The sequence below is a fragment of the Equus przewalskii genome, chromosome 31 (genome assembly GCF_037783145.1).
Source record: "Equus przewalskii isolate Varuska chromosome 31, EquPr2, whole genome shotgun sequence".
In the NCBI taxonomy this organism is placed as follows: Eukaryota; Metazoa; Chordata; class Mammalia; order Perissodactyla; family Equidae; genus Equus; species Equus przewalskii.
In genome coordinates this window covers 28,529,003-28,554,976 of record NC_091861.1, presented here as the reverse complement: position 1 = coordinate 28,554,976, position 25,974 = coordinate 28,529,003, and the positions used below count along the sequence as shown (strand labels likewise).

General features: G+C 55.6%; 1 protein-coding gene and 1 long non-coding RNA gene across 3 annotated transcripts in view; both read right to left on the bottom strand.

Moving 5' to 3' along the window:
• Positions 1 to 1,592: 1,592 nt before the first annotated feature.
• On the bottom strand, positions 1,593 to 7,379 carry LOC139080669 (uncharacterized). The gene is made up of 2 exons (XR_011535360.1): positions 6,960 to 7,379; positions 1,593 to 1,950 (listed from the first exon to the last, which is right to left on the bottom strand). It is a non-coding gene; the product is annotated as an uncharacterized lncRNA (long non-coding RNA).
• Positions 7,380 to 19,074: 11,695 nt separating this feature from the next.
• Positions 19,075 to 25,974, bottom strand: part of PKP1 (plakophilin 1) — a 48,289-nt gene continuing 41,389 nt past the window's right edge. Inside the window, exons 12-14 of one of the 2 annotated variants that reach the window (XM_070602502.1) lie at positions 25,420 to 25,504; positions 22,530 to 22,635; positions 19,075 to 21,714 (exon numbers count right to left, since the gene is read on the bottom strand). In XM_070602502.1, coding sequence (XP_070458603.1) covers positions 22,561 to 22,635; positions 25,420 to 25,504 — 160 coding nt within the window. In that variant the 3' untranslated portion in view covers positions 19,075 to 21,714; positions 22,530 to 22,560. The remainder of the gene's footprint in view (positions 21,715 to 22,529; positions 22,636 to 25,419; positions 25,505 to 25,974) is intronic. The other variant, XM_008507036.2, reaches the window with a different exon arrangement.

The following is a 25,974-nucleotide window of genomic DNA, read 5'->3' as shown; positions in this document are numbered from 1 at the left end:
AGGGCAGCCCCTCCCAGCAGGCTCTCTGCCCTGTGCCCTTCAGCCCGAGAGGCTGGCCTTCCTGACCACCAGGATGCCCCGTGGCCTTAGAGGGGATGGGCCAAGTCCAGCATGGGGAGGCCAGCCTGGAGGTGGCTCTGGAAGGGACAGCAGACGGGGCTTTTCAAGGGGGCCTCGCCCAGAGTGGGAGCACAGTCAGGCAGCCCCCTCCTTCTCCGGGGTGGTTATAGCCCATTCTCATGACCAAGGTGTGGGGGCGCCCTGTGGATCACAGAAGCCCCTGTCCTTGCTTTGCCAGTGGGTCACTCCCGACTCTGCAGAGAGTGAACCCCAGGTGGGCAGGGGCTCGGCCGCAGTGCCAGCAGTGTGGCTGACCTGGCTGTGGCTGAGAGGCAGGATGCTCCAGGGGCCCGGCACAGTCCACCTGCAATCTTTCTGTCCCACAGGTGAGCTGGCTGGTTTTGTTTCCCAAAAATAAATCTTCCACTCTGTACCGCTCTGTGCCTTCCTTGGTCAAAGCCCCCCATGCTGCCTGGAGACCCCCACCCTGAAGGCCCATCCACTCGGGGCTTGGGATTCACAGAAACCAGGTCTGGGTGTCCAGCCCTGCCCTCCCTCCCTCCCTGGCACGGTCACCGAGCCTCAGGCCCGCCCTCCTGCTCAGCCCTGGTTCTCAGCCCCCGCCCCAACAGCTACAGGACTTCAAATTGCTCCAATTGAAGACTCAGGAGAAAAACGTTTCCACACCTGTGCTAAGCTCGCAGGCCCCTGGAGCGAGCCCCGCCCTGCAGCCCTGCACTGGCGCCTGCCCCGGCCACACCAGCTGCCCCGTCAGCACACCCCAATCCCAGAGCAGTTTCCCAGGAAAGTCAGGCCTGGGCTCTGCAGACTGGAGGGAGGCGGGCAGGCGGGGCTGGGGCTGCTCTTCAGGAAAGAGGAGGGCCGGGCGGGGAGGTGGTGCAGTTCCCAGGCCGCTCAGGCTGCGATCCTGCTGAGGTCGCGCTGGCCTTGCAGACGGGGCCAGGCAGACCTGTTCAGCATGGGCTGCCTCACCTCTCTCCTCTCCCCACCCGCCCCACCCTGCCAATTCCCCCGAAGGAGGCGGCTGCCTGGGGTGGGCGGGGCAGCCTGGTGGTGAGGATAAAGTGCGGAGGTCACTCATGTCTGCTTGTGGGTAGTGGACAAGCAGTTTTTCCCTCTGAACTAGACATGGAGACCCCTCTGGCCTCATCTCCCACCTCCTAGGGCCCAGGTGAGTGGGGAGCAGTAGACTCTGCTGCAGAGACTGGGCATAACTTAGTAACTTACAAGCCAGCTGTATGGTAATACTAATAGACGGTACTAGCCTGCACATATTAGGCACCTACTGTATGCTGTGCAATTTACACACAGTCTAATTACAGTGCCATGTAAAGGTAGGGCCTACTTAAATAAATCCATTTTATACTCGAGGAAACTGAGGCTCAGAGAGGTCAGGAGGCTCATCCGAGGTCACACAGGGCAGAACCCTGGTTATTCTGATTCCGATTCTGATTTTTTTTTTTTTACTATTTGTGCAGCACGTTTTCTACCAAATTAAATTGGATATCTGATAGAAACAAAGAAAAGCATGTTTTAAAGAAATTGCTTCTGCATTTTAGCCAACAAGTATTTGAATAATTTCTGCCTGTCTAACGCGAAGCGTGCGTGCGTCAACCCTTGTCGTAGAAGAGCTTGTATGAAGTGACGTTCAGGGCTGTCTGTGGCAAACCTGTGGTCCCTCAGCGGGGCAGCCCGGGGTGAGGAGGGTAGGATCTCGGGCGGCTCCTGGCTCAGATGAGATGACGGGCTGGTTAGCCTGGGCCTCACCCACTCAGATGCGGGGATCTCCTGGTCTTTCCCATCTAGACTGGGTGCTCCCGGGACTGAGCCTGGCTGCTCATCCCCGTGCCCCAGGGCCCTCCATGCACGCTGAAAGAGAGAAGGAGGGAAGCGTTCTCATTGGCTGGAGCTGGTACGTATGGGATTTGATCACTTGGGTATCAAATATTGACAAAGCCCCGTCAACCAAAACAGAACAATGGAAACTAGACAAAGATCCCCTTTGATCTTGAAAGACTCCGCTATTTGCCGCACTCCCGTGACATCAGTGCAAGCAGTGAGCCCGCTTGATCACCAATGCTTTCGTGCAAGGGCTCATCCGTATACCCAACACTCATCTCTTGGGCGCACACGCTATGGGGGGTCTCATGGGTTATCTGCGTTATAACTGGCACAGATGGAGACAGCTCCCCACGCTCACAGACTGGGGGAGCGAGACAGTAGACAGACATTAAGCTGATGGGTAGATAGACAGCTATAGATACAGGTAGATACGTGCATATGCAGGTACACACGCAGACATGTGTGTTTCAGGTTGTAAGAGAAATTCCAAGGAGAAGAGCAGCTTGCAGTGAGAGAGAATAAGGGGGTGGACACAATTTAAGTTGGGGGGTGGGTGAGGGACTGCTTCCGTGGGGGAGCCATCACTGAGCTGACACCTACGGAATTAGCAGGGTCAGGCCAGGGAAGACAGGCAAGAGGTTGGGAGCAGAGGGGAGCTTGGGGTGACCCGGGACTGAAAGAGTGGGGCAGGGGGAGGTGGCAGATGAGCCAGGGAGGTGTGCTGGCTGAGTCCGCAGCTGAGGCTTAATGGGCCCCCGTCCTAAAGGCCCGCTGGCTTGTCTCTGTCTGCTTCCCTCCCCTGGGACAGGAGTCTGCAGGCCCAAGGGCCATGCGCTCCCAGACCCCGCCCGCTCTAAACCAGACCCTCACAGTGAGATGAGGCATTTGCACAGGAGATGAGTCTATGCCCTGCTTCCTCCATCAGGAAAGTCTTTCTATGAAAAAAGCCCCCAAAACCAGCGGACTCTGCAGTCACTTGGTGATGGAGCCGGTCCGCATTCTCCAAACTCCTCACGTCATCCTGGGCTGGAAGCAGCGCCTCGGCTCTCAACAGTGCTGCTCTAGGCCACACTCAGGGCACCTGCGACCCCCGATTCCTGCCACATGGCTCCCGAGGCATAATCCAGGGCCCATGAGGCCTCTACCCAGGGCATCCTCCAGAGGGGAGACCACATCACCTGTGTGTGTGCTCCCACACCCCAGGGGCATCTGGGGGTGACTGCTTCTGGGTTGTGGGGGGGCCGATGGAGCTTGGCGGTGGGGCTGGGGTGGGGCTCAAGGCCCTCCTGGCGCCCCAGCAAACGTGGGGCAGGAAGAAAGGGGGGCGGGCTGCTGACCAGAGCCTCGGCCGCCAAGGTTAGGGGAGGCCTGGCTTTTCCCGGAGGTGACAGAATAGGGACGGGGTTACTGTAAGTCCTGGAAAGGCTCAGAGTAACTGCCCCTCCCCTTGGGGCAGGAGCAGGCAGCTTGGGGGGCTTCACCGTGGAGATCTATAAGAGGGGCCTGGGTGTACGACGTGGGCCCTCTGGGGACAGTTTAGTGCCCTCAAGAGAGGTGGGCGCGTCACATCTGCAGGTCTGGTGAGCCTGGATGGAGACCACCGGTGCCAGAGTCTGCTCTTTGGGACTGTCCCCTCCCCGCAGGCCTCCTGAGGCCTCCTCTGACGGCCTCTGAGCTGACAGAGGGGCCTCTTCACAGGGGATGGGACACCTAGAGGAGCCTCGTGGAAAAGGGGCCTGAGAAGGGAGCCCCCCACCATCCAGGTGGAGCCCGCTGGGCACAAGGAGGGAGGGAACTGCGATCTGAAGGTGAGGCTGGAAGTTGAAGTGGACTAGATAGAGGTTTAATAACTAGAACGTGACTGCTGAAAGAAGCAAAAATGTCCGAAAATTTGGGAAGCTTTAGCAGAACCCCTGTCTAGCCGGGAAGGGCTTCCCCAGAGCAAATGAGAACGTCACCATCCAACCTGCCCTCCGCAGGTCCTTCCTCCACCCCCTGCAGGGTGCCCTCCCCTCTCCCTGCACTTCTGGCCCCTCGGCTCCTTTATTTTTCTCCATTAGTGTTTTCACTGTCTTTTATGTTTTTATCTATCTTGTTTTTTTCTGTCTCTTTCCGCTTCACTGCAAGCTCCAGGAGGTCCAGGATCTGTCTGCTTCGTTCCCTGCTGAACCCCCAGCACCCAGAGAGGGACCGGCACACGGGGGCGCTGAATGAATGAATGAATAAATGAATGGCGTTTATCCCCAGGGAGTGGCAGTTGTGCTGGACAGTTTCTGAAAGGGCTGGAGATAATCTTGCCTCTTGGAAAGGCGAGCAGAGGGTGTGGGGGATGCTGGGCCAAGTGACTGTGCCTCAGTTTCTTCATCTGGAAAATGGGGATGATGCTCCCCTCGTTGGGCTGTGGTGAGATGAAATGGGCTTGTATAAATGCAAGTGCTCAGAACACTGGCTGCCACGCCGTGGGGTGTGTGTTTGCTGGTGTCTCCGGGATAGAGAGCTGATAGAAAGGCTCCCCTCCCAGTCTGGTCCCCTCGACCTTTTCCCTCCCCGTGATGCCGCCCTCCTCCTGCGTCCCCTCAGATTCCTTCAGTTTAGGTCCCTCTCCTCCCACGCCCGGGGCATAGGGCTGGCCCTGGCCGGGCCCCTCCTTCCCTGAGCCGAGCCTGGGACCACTGCTCATGCGAAGATGGGCCCGGCCCAGTGAGTCAGCCCACCCCGCCTCGCCCTGCAGCCGCCGGCGAGGGGAGGCCAGGGGAAAGTGCCGACGACACCCTACTCCTTCCAGGACGTCGAGGTTTCCTCTGGAGAGTGGAGCGACAAGGAGCCCCAGGTTGCCACACCACTCTTCTTCAGAACTAGGGCTCGCCCTGGGTGTGGTCCCCGGGGCCTCACCAGATTATTGTCAACCTCGCTTGTGCAGCCCGTGGGAGACTCTGCCAGCCCTCCACCTTGACGACGTCTTCCAGCTCTTCTCTGCACCTCCCATCCCGTTCCTCGTACCTGACCTTGAAATCTGGGCCCCTGACCACGCTGGCTTCCTCGTTCCCACCATCCCCCAATACCGCCTCCCCTTCCTAGTCTCTCCCCACTTTCTTATTCTTCTGCAGCCCCAGCTTGGCTCTCTCGTATCTCTTCCCTTCAGTCTCTTCTCTCTCTTGTAGGTCTGCTCTTCCAGGAAGCCTTCCCGGATTGGTGGGACCTCACTATTTGGAGAGTGTTCCACAAGTGGCAGCAACGGCACGACCTGGGAGCTTGTGGAAATGCAGGATCTTAACAAGGGGGTCCCCAGGGGTCCACACGGACACGGCACCTGAGAATTATCACGTTAGGTTACCCTTGTCATCCAGACCCTCAAAAGATGGAGATTCTGGGTCAGCTGGTAACAGGCTGACGGGGCGCAGCAGAGAGAGCATTTCAAATTCTGTGGGTGATGAAGCAGACCCCGCTCCCGTCTTCCAACCTGATCCCCACATTCGTAACAGCCTCTCCAGCTGACGGGAGCTGGACAAGCGAGAACTCCCCCTGGAAGGCCTCACTGTGCGACTTGGTCAGCAGAGACAGTGGGCTGTCCCAGGCCACGCCGTTCTGGTCTGCCTTGTTCCAGGAGGGTCCCTGCCTGGGATTCCAGAATCTGCCTTCGAAACTAAGCTTCAACACCTGAGTGTTGCCCAGACGGGCTCTCTGCAACACTGGGGTTCTGTGTTGGGGGGGTCTTCATGTCACCCCTCTCCCCTCTCTTCCTCTCTCTGCTGCAATGCACGTTAGCACGTTAAAGCTTCGGGAATCACGAGTCAAGAAAACCAGCTGTTTGAGATCGGCCTAGTGGCCCAGTGGTTAAGTTTGCACATTCTACTTCAGCGGCCTGGGGTTCGCTGGTTGGGATCCCGGGCGTGGACCTACACACCACTCATCAAGCCATGCTGTGGCAGGCGTCCCACATATAAAGTAGAGGAAGATGGGCATGGATGTTAGCTCAGGGCCAATCTTCCTCAAAAAAGAAAAAAAAAAAAAAGAAAAAAGAAAACCAGCTGTTCAACCTCATTTAGCCCAGAGTTTCCAAAACTTAGACATCCTTTGTCACTTAGCACCTGTGAACATCCTGTGGGGATAACTGGGAAATGCTCATCTGATTCCCTTCTGCTGACACACTCACACACACACAGATACGTCAGCTGCTAAGACTTTTATGTGTGGCTCCCTGGTGCTAAGGAGCCCTCTTCTGAGGGGAGAAGCTGAGTGTGGTGGTGTTGGAGGGGAGGCTGCTGGAGCTGCTCTTCTCAAGCCCTTCTGGACAGTGGCTGTGTGGGGTGCCCAGCGTCACCTCACCCAGGGTCTGTGGGCAGGTGGGCCTCAGCAGCTTCCATTTTGAACCTCCAAATGGAGTCCCAGAGCTAGTGTCCCTGTGTCCTGATGGCCTTTGTAAAACAGGGTGTGATCCCCACCAGGAAAGGGATGGGTGGGGGAGAGGCACCCCAGCAGATCCAGCAGCTGTCCCGGGCGTCTGCAGGAAACCCCGTGCCTTGTCCACCTGCAGGGAGTGTGGCAGCCGCTGGAGGAGGTTTCCAGCCAAACCCTAGCCTGGGCTTGTGCTGACTCTGTGGTTAGATGGAAGGTGGAACTGGCAGGGCCGGTTCTGACAGCCTGACTCACCAGCTTCTTCAGCCCCCTGCCTCTCGCCACGGGCACAGTGTGGTGTGGGAATGCATGCAGGAATGCCAGACTGTGGGCTCCCAGCCCTGGCCGGGGCGCTGGGCGGGCTGGGGCTGAGGCTGGAGCTAATGGAGATCCGGAGAGCCTGTGGGCTTGGGAAAAGGAGACTCTGAGAGTCCTGCTGCTCGGAGAATCATCAGATGTCAGCACGGAGTGGCCGGACTCGACGGGACCCCAACACCCCATGTTAGCAGAAAGGAAACTGGTGGGAAGCCTTTCCCAAGACCAGACATCGACTCCTGGCAGAGCTGGGATTTCCTGACAATGATATTGAGACGTCATTTTTTATGGCTTCTGAGCTGCTTCCCCAGCCAAAAATGACTTACCTGAGAATGGATTCATTCCACATCTGGGTCCATCCACAGTGGAGAATTCCATTTCCAAATACCCACGCGCGTGCTCTGTTTCCTTGCTCCTACGAGACCTAGCTCCCTGAGGAGGTCGCAGAGTAGGACCCGCCACACGTCTGGGGCCCCACCCAGTCAAAAAAGACCTTTGCATAAGTTTCAAAGGAACGGGAGCTCGGAGATGCCAGAAACCCAGAGATTTCCAGGCCTGGAGGACAGGGCAGGCGAGCAAAGGATGGCCCAAGTTTGCGAGGTTCCAGTCCTTCTGTACTCGGTGCCACTCAGCCACGTCTGGTGTGAGGCCCCATTCAGAGCTCCGTTCTTAAGAGGGACGATGACAGCCTGAGACGTGGTTGCAGAAGGGTGGCCAAGGCAGTGGGAGGGGCATTGCAGCCTGCGCTGTAAGGAAAGGGAAAGACACTGAGAAGGTCTCGCCTGGATCTGAGGACACTCGGGGCCACGGGATGGCTGTGGTCAGTCCTTGGAAGGACTGTCCTGGGGAAAAGAGATTGGCCTGTTCTCCACGGCCCCAGATGGCAAAGACGAGGGCCGGGGAGTGGAGCTATAGGGACCCAGAGGTTGGAGCAGGTCAGAGATGTTAGACGTGTCTAACAGCCAGGATGGCTTCAAGTTGTCCTTCCCTGGAGGGGCTCCGAGGGCCTGCTTGGCTGGCCTGGAGGCTGTGGTCACTGGCCTTCAGAGTCAGCTGGTGGGGAGGGAGGCAGGGAAGTCTCTTAAGATTAGCTCAACACGAGATTCTGTGACTCTAGACCCAGAGTCACCTTGAATCCCACGTACACGAGTGTTGAGCACACGCTCTGTGCTGGACCCCCTGTTGGGTGTTGAGAAGGGACAGGAGAACGAGTAAGTCGCTGTTCCCGCCCACAAGGAACCCCACATCCCACAGGCGTGAGGTAGACACGCCCGCAGGTCAGGACCCGATCGTGGCCTCTGTGCGGGTGTAAGCGTGCGGGTCTCTCAGAGGGAAGGACGGATGGGGTTTGGACGGGCAGAGCTGGGGAAGGACACACCAGGCAGAGGGAACGCTGTGACACACCAGTCACAGCCGGGTTAAACGGGCACTGCGTGTTGGGGAGACGCCTAGCATGGGTGGGGTGCGCAGGAAGGGGACAGAGGGTGGACTGGGCCAGCCCGGGAGAGCCTTGGGTGACCCCTAAGGATTCTAGCTCCAGGAAATTGGGAGCCGGCAGATGGTTTAGGCCGAGGAAGGCTGCGATCAGCATTGTTTTCAGACGGCTCAGGTGGTGGCAAGCTCGGGAGGCTGGGAGGTGGCTGGGGAACAGGAGGAGGAGGGGCCAGCTGGAGACGCCTGCATCCTGCCGTGGCCGAGGCCAGGCTGGAAGGTGGCCCAGGTTAAGACAGTGAGGATGGAGGTGAGGTGACATTGCAGAGCAGTCCGCCGTGGCGCCTGGGGGGGACAGGAGGTTTTAAAGGGGAGGCCAGAGTTTCTTGCTTGGGTGACTGGCTGGGTGGCGATTTCAATAACCTTTGTTTTTTGTTTCTCAAAAGCAAACAAACCACCCTCTGTGTGGCTCAGGCTTGTTTTAAACATCACGGAGCCCTGAGCAGAAGGGAAGGCCCAGGGCCATGCTGGGAAGCCGGCGAGAAGCTCCGAGGGCAGCCACAAGAGGTCTGACGCTTGCTACGTGAGTTCTCCCCTCTTGGTGCCTCAGTTTCCCCTGAATGAGCAGCAGAGGTGCACACAAGGACCCAGACCCTCTCCTCAGCCTCCCTCTCTCACTCCCGCATCTCTCGCTCCACCCCCGACGTCTCTACCAACCTTTGCAGCTCCCCTCTCAAGATAACCCGGCGGGCCGATGGTGAGGCATGTGTGCGGGGCTGCCCGCACCGGCCTCCGCCCACAGTTCAGCCTCGCTGTGAGTCTGTGTGACCACCAGCCGGACACGTGGGTCCACAGGGCTCAGACCCCTGGACGCCAAGTGTGGAGCCCCTCTCGCTCTGATCTCCAGCAGCGGCTGGCTCTTGGGCCACATTTGGGAAATGGAGCGGAGCTTGTCCCCGTCCCCAGCAGGTGCTTGGGGCCTGCAGGAAACTACTGCAGGGGGAGGCTGGGGCTTGGGTGGGGGGTTGCGGGAAGAAAGCTTAGTGCTGCCCGGGAGCCTTACTGCAGTTCAGCTGAAGAAATGTCCCGTGTCATCACACTACGCCGTCGCCATCACTGCCCCCCAGTTGCTGCCACTTCTAGATCCCCAGGCCACCCCCTCTTTCCCGGAAGAACTTCGGCTCCAGTCTGCCGTCACCTTCTCAACGTTACTTCTGTTTTCATTCTCGGTGATTTCAACGCCCACGAGCACGATCCTTCCAATATCCTGGCCTCTTGGTTCCTTGATCTCCTCTCCTCCAACAATTTTGTCTTCTATCCTGTCTCAGCCATTCACGCCCACGGTCAGCTAAGCTTCTTGTTACCAAGAATGATATTTTCTCCGTAGTTTCAGTTTCAAACCACACACTCTCTGTGACCTCTTCCTAACTTACAGCTCAGCCCTTCAAGTGTCCTGACTCTAATAATTCAGATCCTGCAGCCCGTTCATTCCACCACCTCCATTTTAATCAGCTCTCCAGCCTCTCACCTCCTCTCTCTCCTCACCCGGGTTAAAGCCCGCGGTCCCCCTGTGATCCCTCCCTCACATGCATCCTTAACTCCCTGACTCCTCTCTGGCCTCGTTGGACCTGCCTGCACAAACCGCTGGTCACGTCCTCGTCACCTACGCTATACCTGCACCTGTGTGCCAGCGAAACCTGGGTGGAGAAGATCGTGCCCCTGCTGACTGGCTTCCCTTTACGTTCACGACCACCAACCTCAAGGGGGCCCTCAGTGCTGCCCGCACTCCTGCATCCCTAGTTCTTTAGTTTTCTTACTTTTCCTAGAAAACGACTTCACGCCTTCTCCCCTCTTCCAAGCATCTAACACGCCCTCCTCTATCCTCATTCTCGGGTGATAACTGGGCTTCCCATCTCACTGAGAACGTGGAGGAAAACAAAGGTGACCCCGACAAGCTCGCTTCACCGTGCCTGCCCACCCACCTGCCTCTGGGGCCGGAGACGAAATGTTCACACCCACCAATGCTGACATCTCCGCTTAGGCACATTCTGTCCTCTCTCATCGACGCAAGAACACCACTCCAGCAATTCTCCCCAGATCATCAGTGTCTGCTTCTCTGCTGGATTATTCTCGTCAGCATATAAAACATGCTTTCACCCTCTCCCAGTGCTACATCCACCTCCGGAAACCGCCCCATTTCTCTCTTTCCCTTTACAGTAGAACTTCTCAGAAAACTGTCACTACTCACTCTCTATAATTCCATTGCTCCCATTTTCTCTTGAGCCCACTCTAGCCAAGTTTCTGCTTCTTTCTTTTTTTTAAAGATTTTATTTTTTTCCTTTTTCTCCCCAAAGCCCCCAGGTACATAGTTGTATATTCTTTGTTGTGGGTCCTTCTAGTTGTGGCATGTGGGACGCTGCCTCAGCGTGGCTTGATGAGCAGTGCCATGTCCGCGCCCAGGATTCGAACCAGCGAAACACTGGGCTGCCTGCAGCGGAGCGCGCGAACTTAACCACTCGGCCACGGGGCCAGCCCCCAAGTTTCTGCTTCTACCGCTTCACCAAAATTACTCTTGTCAAGGCACCAATGACTTCGATGTCGCTAAATTTGATGGTCAGGAGGTTCCATTTCCAGTAGTGGTGGAATTACCCCTATCAGATCATCTTTCCTGCAGGTAATAACTATAAAGTGTCCACAAAATATGGACAGTGACCGCTTCCTGAAGGGATTGAAGAGTGGCTAAAAGCAGTCAGAAGCTGAGGGAGTTGACACTCAGAAGAATAAAACTGCATTGAGTTGGTTTTCTATTTTTATAGCTTTCCACCCGAGGGCAGGCTGCAGTTGGCTCCACGCAGACCGCCTAAGCCTCAGACAGAAACTCACAGCCTCACTGAGTTGAAGGGTCAGAGGTGAGAGGTTGAGGCAGCTGGAAAGTGCAGGAGGGGAATTTTAGAAAAGAGAGGGAGTTCTTCTAATTCTGCGTATAAGCTTTGCCCATATCTCTGACTGACTCTTGAACTGTTATGCATGGAGAAAAATTCAAGCAGACCAACTAAAACTAAATGGACTGAACAGAGATTTCACTGCTGCTCACCAAAAAGGAAGTTTGAGTTCAGCCAGCTAACTGCCTGCTCAAAAAACAAAGAAACAAACAATATTCTTCAGAGGAATGTAACAGAATCCAGAAGCTACACAATGTACATAATGTCCAGGATGCAAGCCAGATTTACCAACAAAATAGGAAATAAGAAAATGTGACCCATACTTGCAAGAAAAGGCAATAAATGGAGACTGATCATGAAATGACTTAGATGCTGCAGTTAGCAGACAAAGATTTTAAAGTGGAGATTATAACTTTGAGCAGAGATGTAAAGAAAACTATATTTATAATGAATGAATAAATGGGAAATCTTATGAAAGAAATACAGAACATTAAGTAGAACCAAATGGAAATTCTGAAACCAAAGCATACAGTATGTAAAATAAAAATTCACTGGATGAGTTCAACAGCACATTTACAACAACAGAACAAAGTGTCATGGACTGAAGACCAATCCACAGAAACGAACTAATCTGAAAAAAAGGAATAAAAATAAGCAGACACTCGATGGTCTGTGGGAAACTATCAAAATGTCTAACAAATGTGTAATTGGAGTCCCACCATGAGAGGAGACAGAAAATGCAAACATAAAAATAATTGAAGAAATAATGGCCCAAATTTCCCCAAACATGGTGAAAGATGTAATGTATAGATCCAAGAGGCTCAGCAAACACCAAGCAAGATATACACGAAGAAAATCACATTATAGTCAAACTGTCAAAGGCCAAAGATGAGAGAAAACCTGGAAAGCAGGCAGAGAAAAATGACACAAAGCACACAGGGGAACAAAGACATGAGCAACTGCTAAATTCTTATCAGACCTGATGGAGGCCAGAAGACAGTGGAACAGCATCCTTAAAGCGAAGAAAGAAAAAGACACATCGAGTAGAATTCTATATCCAGAGAAATAATCCTTGAAGAATGAAGGTGAAGACATTTAAAGATAACTGTAAAATGAGAGAATTCCTCACCATCAGACCTGCCCAAGGAGACACACTAAAGGAAGTTCTTCAGATGAAAGGGAATAATATTAGATAGAAACTTGAATCTTTGGAAGAAATGAAAAGCACCAGAAATGGTAAATATTAATGACTATTTTCCTCTTAATTTCTTCCAAATACATATGGCATTTAAAGCAAAGATCATAACATTTTATTGTGGGTTTTATAATATATAGGTATAACACATATACCAAATATAGCATAAAGGGAAGGGGCTGGCAAATGAGCCTATATGGTTGCAAGATTCTCGCATTTTACCTGAATGGCCCCATATGAACTCTAAGCAGACTGACTATTTAAGGACGTATCCCATAATCTCTAGAGCAATCACAAAAAGATGTGAAAAGGAATAGCTGAAAGCTAATTGATAAATTAAAATGGAATTCTGAGAAATATTTAATTAACCCAAAAGAAGGAAGGAAAGGAGAAACAGAGGACCAAAAAGAGATCAGCAATCAGAAAACAATAGTAAAATGGTAGATTTAAATTCAAGCCAACAATAATACCTTAAACATAAATTCATTAAACACTCCATTTAAAATGCACAGATTGCCAGAATAAATCAGAGTGAGTCCTACTTGCTATCTACAAGAGGCACGTGTTAAATATAAAGACACAGACAGGTTGAAAGCAGTAAGATGGAAAAAGATACGGAATGCAAACACGAACCATAAGAAGAGAGCTGAGCCTATGTGAATACCAAATAAAGTAGACTTTGAAGCAAAGAATATTAACAGAAACAGAGAAGGACATGTCCAAGTGACAAAAGGGTCCATTTGTCAGGAAGATATAATGAAAAATGTCTATGTACATTCAACAAATGCAGAATATACGTATTTTTCAAGTGCACATGGTAAGTCACTAAGACTGTGTGCTGGGCCATGAAACAAATTGCAATAAATTTAAAGGGATTGAAATTATACAGATATGTTCTCTGAGTGGAATGGAATTGTTAGAAATTAAAAAAAAAAAAAGAAGTATCTGGAAACTCCAAAATGTTTGAAATTAAGTAACACATGACTCAAAAGAAAATCAAGAGGGGCTGGCCCGGTGGTGTTGTGGTTAAGTTTGCACGCTCTGCTTCAGCGGCCCAGGGTTCACAGGTTAGTATCCTGGGTGCTTGTCAGCCATGCTGTGGTGTCATCCCACATACAAAATAGAGGAACATTGGCACAGATGTTAGCTCAGGGCCAATCTTCCTCACCAAAACAAACAAATAAACAAACAAACGAACGAACAAAAAATACAACAAATCACAAGAGAATATAGAAAATATTTTTAACTAGCTGATAATGAAAAGAGAGTATGTCAAAACTTAGGCAGCTGAAACAGCTCTTAACGGGAGCCTTAAATGCTTGAAAATTCTGAAATCCATGACCTAAATTTCCACTTCATGAATCTCGAAAAAAGAAAAGCAAAATAGACCCAAAGTAAGTGGAAGAAAGGAAATCAGAAGGAGCAGAAACTAACGAAATAGAAAACAAACACTAGGGAAAGTTCAAAAGGTCAAAAGTTGGTTTTCTGAACATAAACTCCTTGCTAGTCTGTTCAAGAAAACAAGAGAGAACACGGGTTATCAATCCCAGGAAGGAAAGAGGCATCTCCTTGCGGCAGCTGCCTCTCAGGGGAAGGGAGGTTGGGAAAAGCGGCGGGGGAGCATCTGCAGTGATGGTGGCCTTCTATATTTTGATGGCGGTTTGGCTCGCACAGGTGCGTGCATTTGTCAAAATGCATTCAATAGTCCACGTAAGATTTGTGCTTTTCACTGTATCTAAATTTTACTTAAAAGGAGGAGACGAAGGAGGAGGGAAGAAAAGAGCCAAGCATCCGGCCTCCAAGCCTCATTCCTCGTCCCCTGTGGCCCCATCAGCATCATTTCACACAGCGGGTCCCTCCCCGCATCCAGCCACACTTCCCTCACTTGCTTCCGGATGCCACCGTCTCCTGGGTGCCCCCCCACCCCGTTCACTGGCCGCTCTCGTTCCCTTTGGCTGATTCTCCACCGTCTTTGAGCCTCTTCTCTCTCCATCTGTGCTCACTCCCTTGGTCACCTCACCTAGTCTTACGGCTTAAAAGCTCTCCGATCTTTCCTCAAAGATGGCTGGGGTCGGGCCCCAATTAGTCTAGACTCTTTAGAATGCGGGCACTTGGCAGCAGTTTGTCCCTGCTGCGTCCTGATTGCCAATGCTGGGGCTACAAGGAGCGTCCCACGTAGTCACACAGGGACACTGACCTTTCCTGAGGCTCTGGTCTGCCCCCACGGTGCCCTGTGCTGTCACAGATCCTCCCTGTGGCCATGTGTGCACGCGTGTAGGGCTCGATCATGTGTGTGTGTGTGTCTCCCTACCTTAGAGTCTCATGTTTTGTCAAATCTTGGAAACCAATAACACAATATTCCAGACGAGAAAATATTTCCCTGTCCTCTTACTCGTTTCCCTGCCTCCCTTCTTTCCGTCCTCGTTCACTTTACAAAATCAATCTGCAGCCCCTTCTCCGGGCCTGGCACTGCCGGATCCCCGCCCTCCAGGGGCCCAGCTAGTGCAGACGGAGACGAAAGGCCCAACAGTTTCCTGGGTGGGCGAGCGTTACGTGAGGCTCCGGCGTGCGCCACGGGACACCAGAAGGCACACTCAGTCCCCTGTGGAGGGGACAGGAGCAGCTAGAAGGCCAGGGCGGAGCTGGAGAAAGGCCCGCCTGCCGTTCAGGAGGCTGAAGTCCTAGATCTGCCTTTGCCACTGGAACTGCCTGGTGACCCCGAGCAAGTGTCTTCCCCTCTCTGGGCCTTGGTTTCCTCACCTGCAAAACGAGGAGAGGGACTTGCCCAGAGGTTTTCCGCCAGCTCCTTGGAGCCTGGGGTTCTGAGAACGCGCCCCCCGCCCGGGGAGGAAGTCTCCCTCACTGGGGCTTCCTCGGTGTTACCATTGGTGTTTCAGCCTTCCGCGTTAGATGTCGTCCCTAAGGGACTCTGTGGCTGAAAAACGTGTGAAAATCACCCAACGAGGAGAATTTTGCAGACGCTCCCAACCCTGACGTCTGTGACCCTGCCGTGGGCCAGCTCCAGGGGGTGGGTCCCAGATGCTGGATGGTGAGTCCCGTTCCCTGCCAGCCCGCCTTCCAGCCCCTGGGACCACAACCCCACTTCCCCCCGGTCCTGCCAGTCATCCCAGCCTTAAGGGAGCTCTGGTTTGTTGGGGCCGAGAATAGAGGCTGTGCCCCCAGGAGGGCCCCCGACCAGACAGACGTGGGGCCCAGCCGGGGTCAGCTCTGTGCTGGGCGGAGAGAAAGAGGGAGAGTGGGAAGAAACGACCTCTTTCAAATTCGGGACTGGCCAGGTGTCTGGAAAATCTCTCATCAGCTCAGAGGAGCCGGTGAGAGTTGGGGGTTGACCTCTATTCTTGTCTCTTGAGAGACTTCCTGGAGGACGAGAACTTTTTTTATCCAGATATTTCTTGAATTAAAAAAAAAAATGAGCAAGGGGCTGGCCCGATGGTGTAGTGGTTAGGTTTGTGCACTCCGCTTTAGTGGCTTGGGGTTCATGTGTTCGGATCCTGGGTGCGGACGTACACACAGCATCAAGCCTTATTGTGGCAGCGTCCCACATACAAAACATAGAGGAAGGTGGGCATGGATTTTAGCTCAGGGCCAATCTTCCTCACCAAAAAGAAAAAAAAAAAAAGTAAGCAGTACAGGACCAGGGCCCAGGGGCTGGTCCCAGTCTCAGAACCAGGTGACAGAGGGCTCAGAGGGGGCATCACCATCTGAAGATGGAGTCACTAGCAAGCAGTTTAGGAGTCAACCTAACTGTTGGCAGCTGCTGTCCAGATGGCAGCTGTAGTGAATGGGGAAGAGTAGGGCGTTGGCCTCAGACCTGGTTCAGATTCCAGGTCTGTTGCCTACCAGCTGTGTGACCCTGAACAAGTTACTCAACCTCTCTGAACCACAGTTTCCTTATCTGTGAGATGGGAGTGGTCGTACCTACTTTGTGGCATCGATATAGAGATTAAAGGTAACGAATATGCAGTCACGTCACAGGTGATGGCTCTTCTCTAAGTCTCTACCTGCGCCCCGCAGCCCAGCTGTCCTTCGGGAAAACTCTGGGCCCCAGAAAGCAGGAATGTGAGCCTGAGAGGATCCAGAATGACACACGTGGGCTCAGTGTAGACCCCTTGGCCTTGGAGACCAGCTCAAGTTTTCTTTCTGAGATGTGTGGAGAGCGGGATTGTAACAGCTTTGTGCAGAGGGGGCGGCCTTCAGGGCCAGAGATTTAGAACCACTTGACAAATGCTGAAGTGCGTTTTTTTTTTGCTGAGGAAGATGGGCCCTGAGCTAACATCTGTGCCAATCTTCCTCTATTTTGTATGTGGGATGCCACCATACCATGGCTGATGAGCGGTATATAGGTCCACATCCAGGATCTGAACCTGCAAACCCCGGGCTGTCTATGCAGAACGTGTGAACTTAACCACTACACCACCAGGCCGGCCCCTGAAGTGCTTTTTGACTAACTCACCAGTCGTGAAACGTCTTAGTGGTTGACTAACGGGTTTGGGACTTCGGGAGCATGAAGTCCTATGGTATATGGGATGTCTCTACCGATCCACTGTCATGGGGGCTCGTCAGCTTGGACCCCCTTCCCCGAGAGGCTGACGCGCTCCTCGGTAACATTTGTATTCTGCTGAACTGGCAGCAGGTGTCTGCAGGGTGACCAGTTAGGGGGTGTGTGTGGGTGTCTGTGGGGTCATTGAGGCACTTTTTTGCCCTGTGACCCTGGTCTCTTTAGCCCCATATTCTAACCGACCAAACGGGTTGGCCCCACACTAGCCAATCCTCATGGCAGCTCTATGGGGTCTGATGCACATGAACCAGAACTTCCCAGTTGTGCTTGTCTGCACAGCAGCCCCGCTCACAAGATGTGTAACTTCAGGAGGTCTCAGGGTGGCACGAGCTTCTGGGTCACTAGAGATGGAGCTCTGCGCAGTGCCACCTTGGGGTCAGGCCTCTCTAACTGTGCTCTGAGGCTGGGATGTCTGAGACACTCACGGGAGTGGATCGGGGTCCCTGAGGCTGGCACAGAGGAGGCCTGGGTCCCAGTATCGGTTCTGTCACAAAGTCACTAGTGACTCTGGGCGGGTCCCTTTCTCTCTTTGCATCTCCCTTTCCTTGTCTAGAAATTGCAAGTTGATGCTCTGCCCTCTGCTGTGTCCCCAGGACAAGTAAAGATCAAATCAGAAGCTGAACGCCCTGAGGCTTTGAAAGATAGAGAGTGATTTGTAGCCCCTCCAGTGAAAAGGCTGCTGCCATTGTTAACAACCTCTGTTCCCGCTTTCTCCGCCATGCTGGGCGCCGGAGCGCACTGTGTTCCAAGAAGTGATGCCCGACCATCTCCAGAGCAGCGTGGACTCCAGGGCGGGCAATGGGCCTCTGCCACGTCACCTGCAGAGCCGACGGGAGGAAACGGCTCCGAGGCCCAGGGCAGGTAGACTCGGGCAGCCTGGGCCTGGGGTCTGGAAGACTCGGCCTCCAGGACGTGAGTCGTTGCTCTGGCCGCGGCTTCCGGCTGCTCCTGGTGCCCCCAGTTTGGCATCACCCTCTGCTCCTGGGCCCCAGGCCCTCCCACTCTCACTGGCCCATCCTCGGAGGGGCCAGAAGGGCCTGCCGCCCTCTCGGCCAGGGATAGCTGAGCGCAGGCCTTCGTAGCCCTTTGGCAGGCCTGCACATTGAATGCACTCACATCCCAAAGAGAATCGAATTTCTTTACCATTCCTTGTAATTTCCCGGTAACCACATCACACGGGGGAACTTCCAGGAAGTGGACGACTAAGATAAACATGGTTTCCAAATGTTGTAAACACAATGTTGTAAAAGATGCAACGATGATAGGGGATGTAACAGCGTGTTCTGCCCTGCACACAGTCACTTGACGGACAGACACCCGGCAGTGACCCGGACACACAGTGGTCACGGACAAATCTCATAGACACGAGCTCAGGAAGCCAGACACAAAACAGACGCACTGACTCCACTGATAGAAAGCGCAAACCAGGCGGAATCACCCTGTGGTGTCAGAGGTCAGGATAGCGTTCCCCTGGGGAGTGGGGTGGTTACGGGCAGGTCTTCGGGGAGCTGTGGGGGCTGGCAACACTCCATTCTTGATCCGGGTCCTGGTGGCGCGACGCGTTCGGTTCGCGAAGACTCGTGGAGCTGCGTGCATTTAAGCGGTGCCGTGTGCTTTCTACACTCCGTTTTAGTGAAAGTCGAACCATGAAACCTTCACTGGTTTTGAATTCGTAATCTGATCTCACGTTTTGGAGCCAATCCATGCGTTCAGGTCTCATTCATCTTCGGAGGCCCCAGACCTGGTGTATTAACAATTTGGGCCACAGACGGCCACCTCCCTCCCCTTGGGCTGAGGCCTCCCGTCCTGCCTGCTCCCCAAGCATCACCCAGCGGAGGGAGGGCCCAGGAGGTCAGGGCGTTGGGCTCTACAGAGAGACGCCAGTCACCACCTCCCAGGCTGGGGAGAGCTCAGCTCCAGCTCCCTCCCCGAGCGTTCCCAACCTTCCCTCACCCCCAGGGAGAACACATCCTGACATCCCGATGTCCCCGTGGGCACCCTGCCTTGGGGCGTTCACGCTTGGGGTGGCTTTTCCCTCTACAAGCTGTGTGACAGTGGGCGTAGCTGCCCCCTCCCTGGGCCTCACTTATCTGTAAGATTGGGGGAGCAATGCCAGCGTCATGGAGCTACCATGAGGATCAGGGGCTTGGACGCGGAGCAGGTGTCTGCGTGGCGGCGTCTCTCTCCCGTCAGGGGGCTCCCAGTGCTTGCCTGGCACGGGGTCAGGAAGAGGGGACCCTGGAGGGAAGCAGGCAGCCCTTTGTGCCCCCAAAATAATCCACTGCTTGAAAAGGTTCAAAGAAACGCCAGCAATTTATTGATTTCCTCTATTTCCAACAAAGCGAATACACAGTGCATCACACAGGGAGACAGGCCTGGCCAGCACGTGGCTCTTACACGAACACGGCGCAGGGGGGCGGTGGGTCCGGGGCACCTCCCTGCCCATCCCATAGTCCCGATCTTGCTCATCCCAGCCACCCTATCTCTCAGCCAGGCTCCATGGTGGACAAGAGAGCATCATGGCCTCCCATGTCCCGGGGGGAAGTGTGGGGTCTGCATTGCTGGTCTGGCCCCCTCTGCCCTGGACAGGCTGCTGCTGGCCACTGATGGGATCTGCCTTAACACGGGAGATCCCGGGGTCAGGGCAGGGATGGGGAAAGACTGGGTGGTCCGTGTCCTTCCTCCTTTGGCCCCTGATTGGAGCGTATTGCTTTGGGTGTGGACTGCGGTAGTGAGAGGCCCACGTGGAAGTGAAATACTGAGACATGCCCGGACACACAGCCTGGCAAACCCCATACCCCCTTTTCTAGCGACACTCTCAGGGTCGCATCTTCCGAAGGACGGGGAACGAAAGACATTACCAAAATCAGGCCCAGCCTCACTGTCCACCTCGGACCCCCGGGGTCTGGAAAGCTGCCCGTCCCCAGGCAGAGGGCCGGGCCCTGGGTTCTGCAACCCTGCGGGGAGGGAAAGTGGGCAGAGCTGCTGTGGGACGTCAGGGCAGAGCCACTGCGGCTGGGGCCCCTCGCGGGCCGTCGCCGACTCGCTTGGAGCAGCTACGTCTCTCTCACCCTGACTGGGCTGGACAGTCCTCTCACACTGGGGAGCCCTAAAGCCAAGGACCCCCATCTTTCCTTTCCTCCAAGAAAATGTGGGCTACGTGAGGACAGTGACAGGTGCCGGCCCATCTTGGTGCTCCAGACACGTGTTTTAAAGAAATGAGTTCCTCTGCCCCGATGACCAGCAGAGGGGTCATTCTGATGCCTGCACCCAAGACAGTCTCGGGGACCAGGCTCCCTCACGGGCTGAGAGGGAGAGAGGGAGGGGTGAGCCAGGAGCAGAAGGAGGGAGCATGGCAGAGACCCACAGACACCTGGTTAAACAGTCTGTCGTCACGTCTGGCCTCCCCCAGCCTCAGCTGTTGCATCTCCTAACAGCACACTCTGAGCCCAGAGAGGTGCCTTGGGGTTCTGACGGCTGGGTAAGAAGTGGGGCCCCATTGAGGGGCGGGGCAGCGGGGGAAGGAGGCCTGGGAGGAGGACGAGGGGCCGTGCCCATGAGGAGCGAGCAGCACCGTCCATCTTCCAGAGGAGGGTATGGACCAGGCAGCTAAATCCTATCTGATACCAACAGCGTGGGCACGGCGGTGGAGGCTGAGGCCGGGGGAGCCCGGCACCCTCTGTCCTGCTCGGTCCCTCGGGACACGCGGAGGGCCCTTTAAGCCAGCTTTGCTCATGAGGCCCTTCCACTACTTCTCATCTGAAATGCACACGACTCTGGGGTCTGGGTTGCGGCTGGTGCCCCCGGCGGGGCCGGGCCTCTGTTATGGCATCCCCTGCAGCTGGGGCTCAGGGGAAGGTGGGGGCAGCCACCTGCTGGTGCCCTGACATGACAGTCCCTCTCCTGGTCTCTCCAAATCCCCTTGCTCCACGTTTCCGGGGACCCCCAGCACTCCCCAGGTGAGTCTCCCCTGACAGGCAGGGAAGCATCCTCCTGTTAACCTTGAAAAGGCGCCTGTGCCCCTGGAGGCTGGAGTGGGTCCCTGCTCAGCCCCAGCCGTCCCCCTCCAGCAGGACGATGAAGACCAGACAGCCAGGCCCTGAACAGCTCTCTCGCTCCGAGCATCATCCGCTTTCTTTCCCAAGGATGACCAGCCCCTTTGCAGGCTGAAGCTGCTCTGACGGGGACGCGGCCCGAGAGAATGGTGAGCCCCCTCTTCCGCTCCCAGCCCCCCGGGACAGACTTCCTACAGCAAAGCAAGTGTGACTGTCCCTGCCCGTCTGCAGGGCCCACACCCCGCCCGCCCCAGGCCTCACGGTGCTGGGGGAAGGGGGGCGTTCCGGGACAACCCGATTTTCCCAGGAGATACACTGCACCCCAACACCCTTGCCACCTCTCCCTTGCCACCTCGCCCCCTGGGAGACGGTCCCCCTGCAGCCTCCTTGGGGCCTGACCCCGGTGAGGGCCCTGCCCCGGGCACAATGCATTTTGGGAACTACGCACAGAGAAACAAGAAGCACGCGTCGTCCTTGCCCACGAGTGAGAAACACGAGGAGTCCTTGTCACCGCTCGTGAGCTGCAGTCGGACAGCTCACCCCGCTGTTTGCAGTTTGCGGTCACGCGTTCACACACCTGCGCACACGCACGTGCGCGCACACTCACACATTATACACATGTATATACCAGTTCTCAGCGAAAGAAGTATCAACATCAGAGACAAGCCCCTTTAACTCAAGAAAGGCCCCCCCCCACCCTCCCAACCCCCATTTTCTGCCAGTTCCCCTAAGGAAAAAAAAAAATCTAAAAATATCTCCATCATCTGCAGTGTCCAGGTTTGTTCTCCTTGCGTTTGAACTTGTCCAAACACTGCATGGTGTGGACAGAATGACCCCTCCAGCGAGGCCTGTGGTCTTCTCAGCTGGGTCATTTCATCTCTGGAAGAGGAGAAATCCCATAATCAGCACCCCCAGAAGTCTCCATCCCGCACCTGCCACCCGTCCCCCGATGTGTACGCACGGATGGGCGCTGGCCTGAGACTGGGCTCGATGCCTGGTTTGAGCGCTAAGTGTGGCCGCTGGCTTACCTGCCCCCAAAGTCACTTGGAGAGCTTGTTTATAAATGCCTTTTCCTGGACCACGCTCCAGGGCCACTGAGTCAGCACTGCTGGGGTTGGGGCCAGGAGCGTGCATTTCCATAAGCATCCCAGGTGATTATCACGAAAGCTCAGGCCTGTGGGCCTCTGTCGTAGATGTTGGTTCTGACCTTTTGGTCCCTAGAATCATCAGCTAGAAATAAGCTTGTCTACACTAGGCATGTGCAGAAACCGGAAAGTGGATTACAAAAAGGATAAGAAGGTGAGCTGTGGATCCCAAACCCACAATGACATATGGGATAACTCTAGGGTGGCTAGTCACACCGTAGTCCATGTGAATGGCACCACCTGGGTTGTGCAGTGCACAACCCACACACATGTACCCAGCAGTTCTGCCCAGACCTCTGGCCTGCTGATGCTACCAGGATATCACATATGTCCAATGTCCTGTGGTGGGACAGCCCATGGCATGCTGGCCAAGCAGTCTACACTGCTTCCCTCACAGGCTTTGTGTTGGCCAGAGCCAGGCTGTCTGCCAGGCTGAAGGATGCTTCTGAGTCCTTGGGGCGCACGGGCCTGGCCTCTCTCCCTGAGACTGGCTGAGGCTGCTGCAGGGGCTCTGGAGGTGCCCCCACCCTGGGGGAGGGCCATTCTTACCTGCAAGCTGACTTACTTGGGCAGCCTCTCCTTAGAATCGGGAGGTGAAGTTCCTGAGGCTGTTGGCCCCAGCTAAGGCTCCCAGCATGTTTCTGTCAAAACCTTGCTGCAAGAGGAGAAACCGCAGCTGTACGAAATATCCCGGGATGGAGCAGGGTCCTGGGGCCTCCCACGGGGTCGGAAACCGTCCTCCCAGAGCATCCCCAGCTTGAACCACAGCCCTGTGGACACGCTTCGTGTGTGCGTCAGGGCTAAAGCTGGCCTGACGAAGTGGGCAGCCAGACCAAGGCCATCGGCAGCCACGCGTCAGTGAAACGTCTGCACCCCGCCCAACACATCGGAGTTTCCTTCTTGCATTTGCAGAAATCCCAATCAAGGCGCAAGGATTTAAGTATCACTCTTTAAACAGAAGCACCACCAAAATCAGACTAGAAGGGTCATTGGGAGTTCTTCCCTTTGACTCTCTGTTTTTTTTTAAATCCAGAGACGAGCTCTGGGCGGGGAGGGCTCGCCCAGCATTTCTCAAACGCCGGAGCAGGGGCTGCCACTGGTAATGAGAAGCCCCCGTGCAGGAGGCTGTCTTTTCGTCTGTTGTCCCACCTCCGGCCCCACCAGCCCCTGAGCTCCTGCGGGGTGGACATGGGTCTTGTCCCTGTTGCTTGTCCTAGCACACAGCAGGCGCTCAATGAACGCCTGGCGCAAATGAGGATAGCAGCAGGGGCCTAGCAGCTTAAGAAGAGGCCGCTGGTGTGGCCCCGAGCTCTGAGAGCCTGTCAGCTCGCACTGACCTCCGGGGATAGGAGGCACCAAGACTGTGGTGTGCGGAGCCCCCGTCCCACCCGGCCTGGGTGTGCCTCACGTGAGGTCGTTTTGCCCCGGCAGCTCTGCCTGCTCCTGCTGAGTGTGGCTACACTTGGTGGAAACAGCCTGGCCCACTCCCTTCCCCTTGGCCGCCCTGGCAGCTGCCATGTGCCCACACCTGCCCCCACCGTGGTGCTGTCAGAAAAGAGTGCTGGATGGTCTAACGGAGGAGACAGGCTGCTACTGACCTCAGCCTCAGACTTTTCCAGTCATCTCTCACCCCTCCCTCCTGGCCCTCCCTCCCGTCTCCCTGCTGGGCTGGAGGAAGAGGCGTTCCCCCTGCCCCACGTGATTGGCTTCCGTCCCCTCTTCTGCCTGACCAGGCTGCTCCTGATCCTCTGAGACCCTCGGTTCTCCGTTCCTCACACCCTTCCACCCCTTCACTTTCCCCTTCTCTCCCTCTCCTTCCCACCTGGCGACAGAGATGCCGGGATCCCCTCTGTCATTAAACAGGTGTCTTTTTACCCATCTTTCATCCCCCTCCTTTCAGGGCCAAACCCAGGTGAGCAGGGTCCCCCGTTGGCCCCATGCCCCCTTCCCCATTCACGCCCCACCCTGCTCCCCTCCACCCTTTGCTTTGCCAGCGGTGCTCTGAGAGGTGAGGGGACTTCCAAACCCCTGGACCCAGGGCCTCCTGGGTCTCTGTCCTCCTCAGCCACTCTGCAGCCCTGGGAACTGCTGCCCCCCTCCCTTAGCAAATGCTCTTCCCACGAGTCTCAGCCCCTTCCTGGGCACCCTGCACAGCTCCTCCCGATTCCCTGAGCCCCCAGGAGAGCGTCTCTCCATGCCTCCCCATCCTCCACGACTTTTCTGCAGACACGCGCCCTACGATGGCCCTGCCTGTTCTCGTGGCTTCTCCTCTCCCAAGAATCTGATCAATGCTCCAGTCTATGTGGCGGCCTGGCCTCTCTCCCCGGGTCCCACACCTGGGCCCCCAGCCCGTTCCTTCAGACTCGACCTCCCCAGATCAGTTCTCCTCCCTCACGACCTCTGCCAGCCGCTGCGTCTGTTAATGGAGCCGCAGCCTCTCCGCTGGCAGCTCGAGCATCGCTGGTCCCCCTAGTCCACCTCCTGTGGTCCTGTCCTTTACTCCCAGCCTCACCGCTGCCTACACCTCAGTCTAGAACAACCGCCCAGGACGGCGGAGAAGGACTGACCTGCACTACGACTTCGTGGGGATGGGGACAGAGAGGACCCAAGGTCCCCAGTGGACACACGCAGCAGCCCAGGGTCTCTCGGTCTACACTGCCCTGCAGGCTGCTGGGAAGGGGTCTTCCTAGTGTTGCTTTCATCACGAAACCCTCCACTCAGACCCCCGCTGGATCCCCAGGGCTGGAGGCAAACTCTCAACTCTTCAGTCTGAAATGCAAGGGGCTTTGAAATCTGGCCAAACCTCCCTCTCCAGCCGGGGGGCACGTCCCGCCCTCAGACGAATTAGTGCCTTTCGTCCACTCTGCTTCTCAGTTTGCTCCTAAGGGATCCCACCCCCTGCCTCTGACTCGTCTCCTTGATTTCCCCTGCCCTCCGTGCGCTCAGCACCTGCTTAGATCTCTGAGCCCAGGGATGTGTTCCGGGCCTGGATCACCTTCATGGTCATGCACGCTTGTCTCTCACGTCTGCCTCTGTCTCCAGTGGGGTTCAGGTTCCCCAAGTGAGCAGGGTAGGCCCACCAGCCTCTCTCTCCATTTTTTTTTTTTTTTGGTGAAGAAGATTCTCCCAGAGCTAACATCTGTTGCCAATCTTCCTCTTTTTTTGCTTGAGGAAGATGAGCCCTGAGCTAACATCTGTGCCCGTCTTCCTCCACTTTGCATATGGGATGCCTCCACAGCATGGCTGATGAGTAGAGGATGTCTGCACTGGGGATCCGGACCGGCAAACCTGTGCCACTGAAGCCGAGCGTGTGGAACTTTAACCACTGGGCCACACGGCCAGCCCCCTGCCTCGCTCTTCTTATCTGCCTGGACTTGACTCAGTACAGGGGGGATGTGGAGGGAGGGCCCTGCCAGCAGGGTCAGCAGTGGGCGCTTACCTGTCGGAGGACGCCCTGCAGCTCCTTGCTGGACCACATGTCAGACAGGAGGAGCCGGGCAGCTTCTGCAGCCTTGGGCGAGGCACTGGTGGGCGGGAAGTCCATTTGTGGGGTGAGACTCTGGGAGGCCCGAATGAGCACCCTCCTCCCCCCACCCCTCCCCTCCAGATCTTGGAGACGTGGGGCGGCCCCAGAGTGGGTGCGAGGAGCCCCCTGGGCTGGCTCCACACAGTGGGCACAACCCCACGCTCTGCCCTCCTAGAGGGTTCTCTGGGCCATGACGGGGAGATGCTCTGCCCCGGGCCTTGGCCTCAGAGGACAGAATGGAATAAAGATGGAGCGGAATAAAGTCCCCACACCATTGGGCCTGTGGCCTCGTGCCTCCTGCTGGCCCTCCAAGGACTCAGTGTCCCCTGCTGACTCCCAGCCGAGGCGCGTGCTGCCTTGAGGCCTGGCTGCTGGACCCTGAGCTCATGGTGCTCCAGGCTTCTGGAACTTCTCTCCATTCAGGCCCTCCCCCCACCTCAACTCCCCTTCTGGGGTCCCTGTCCCCCC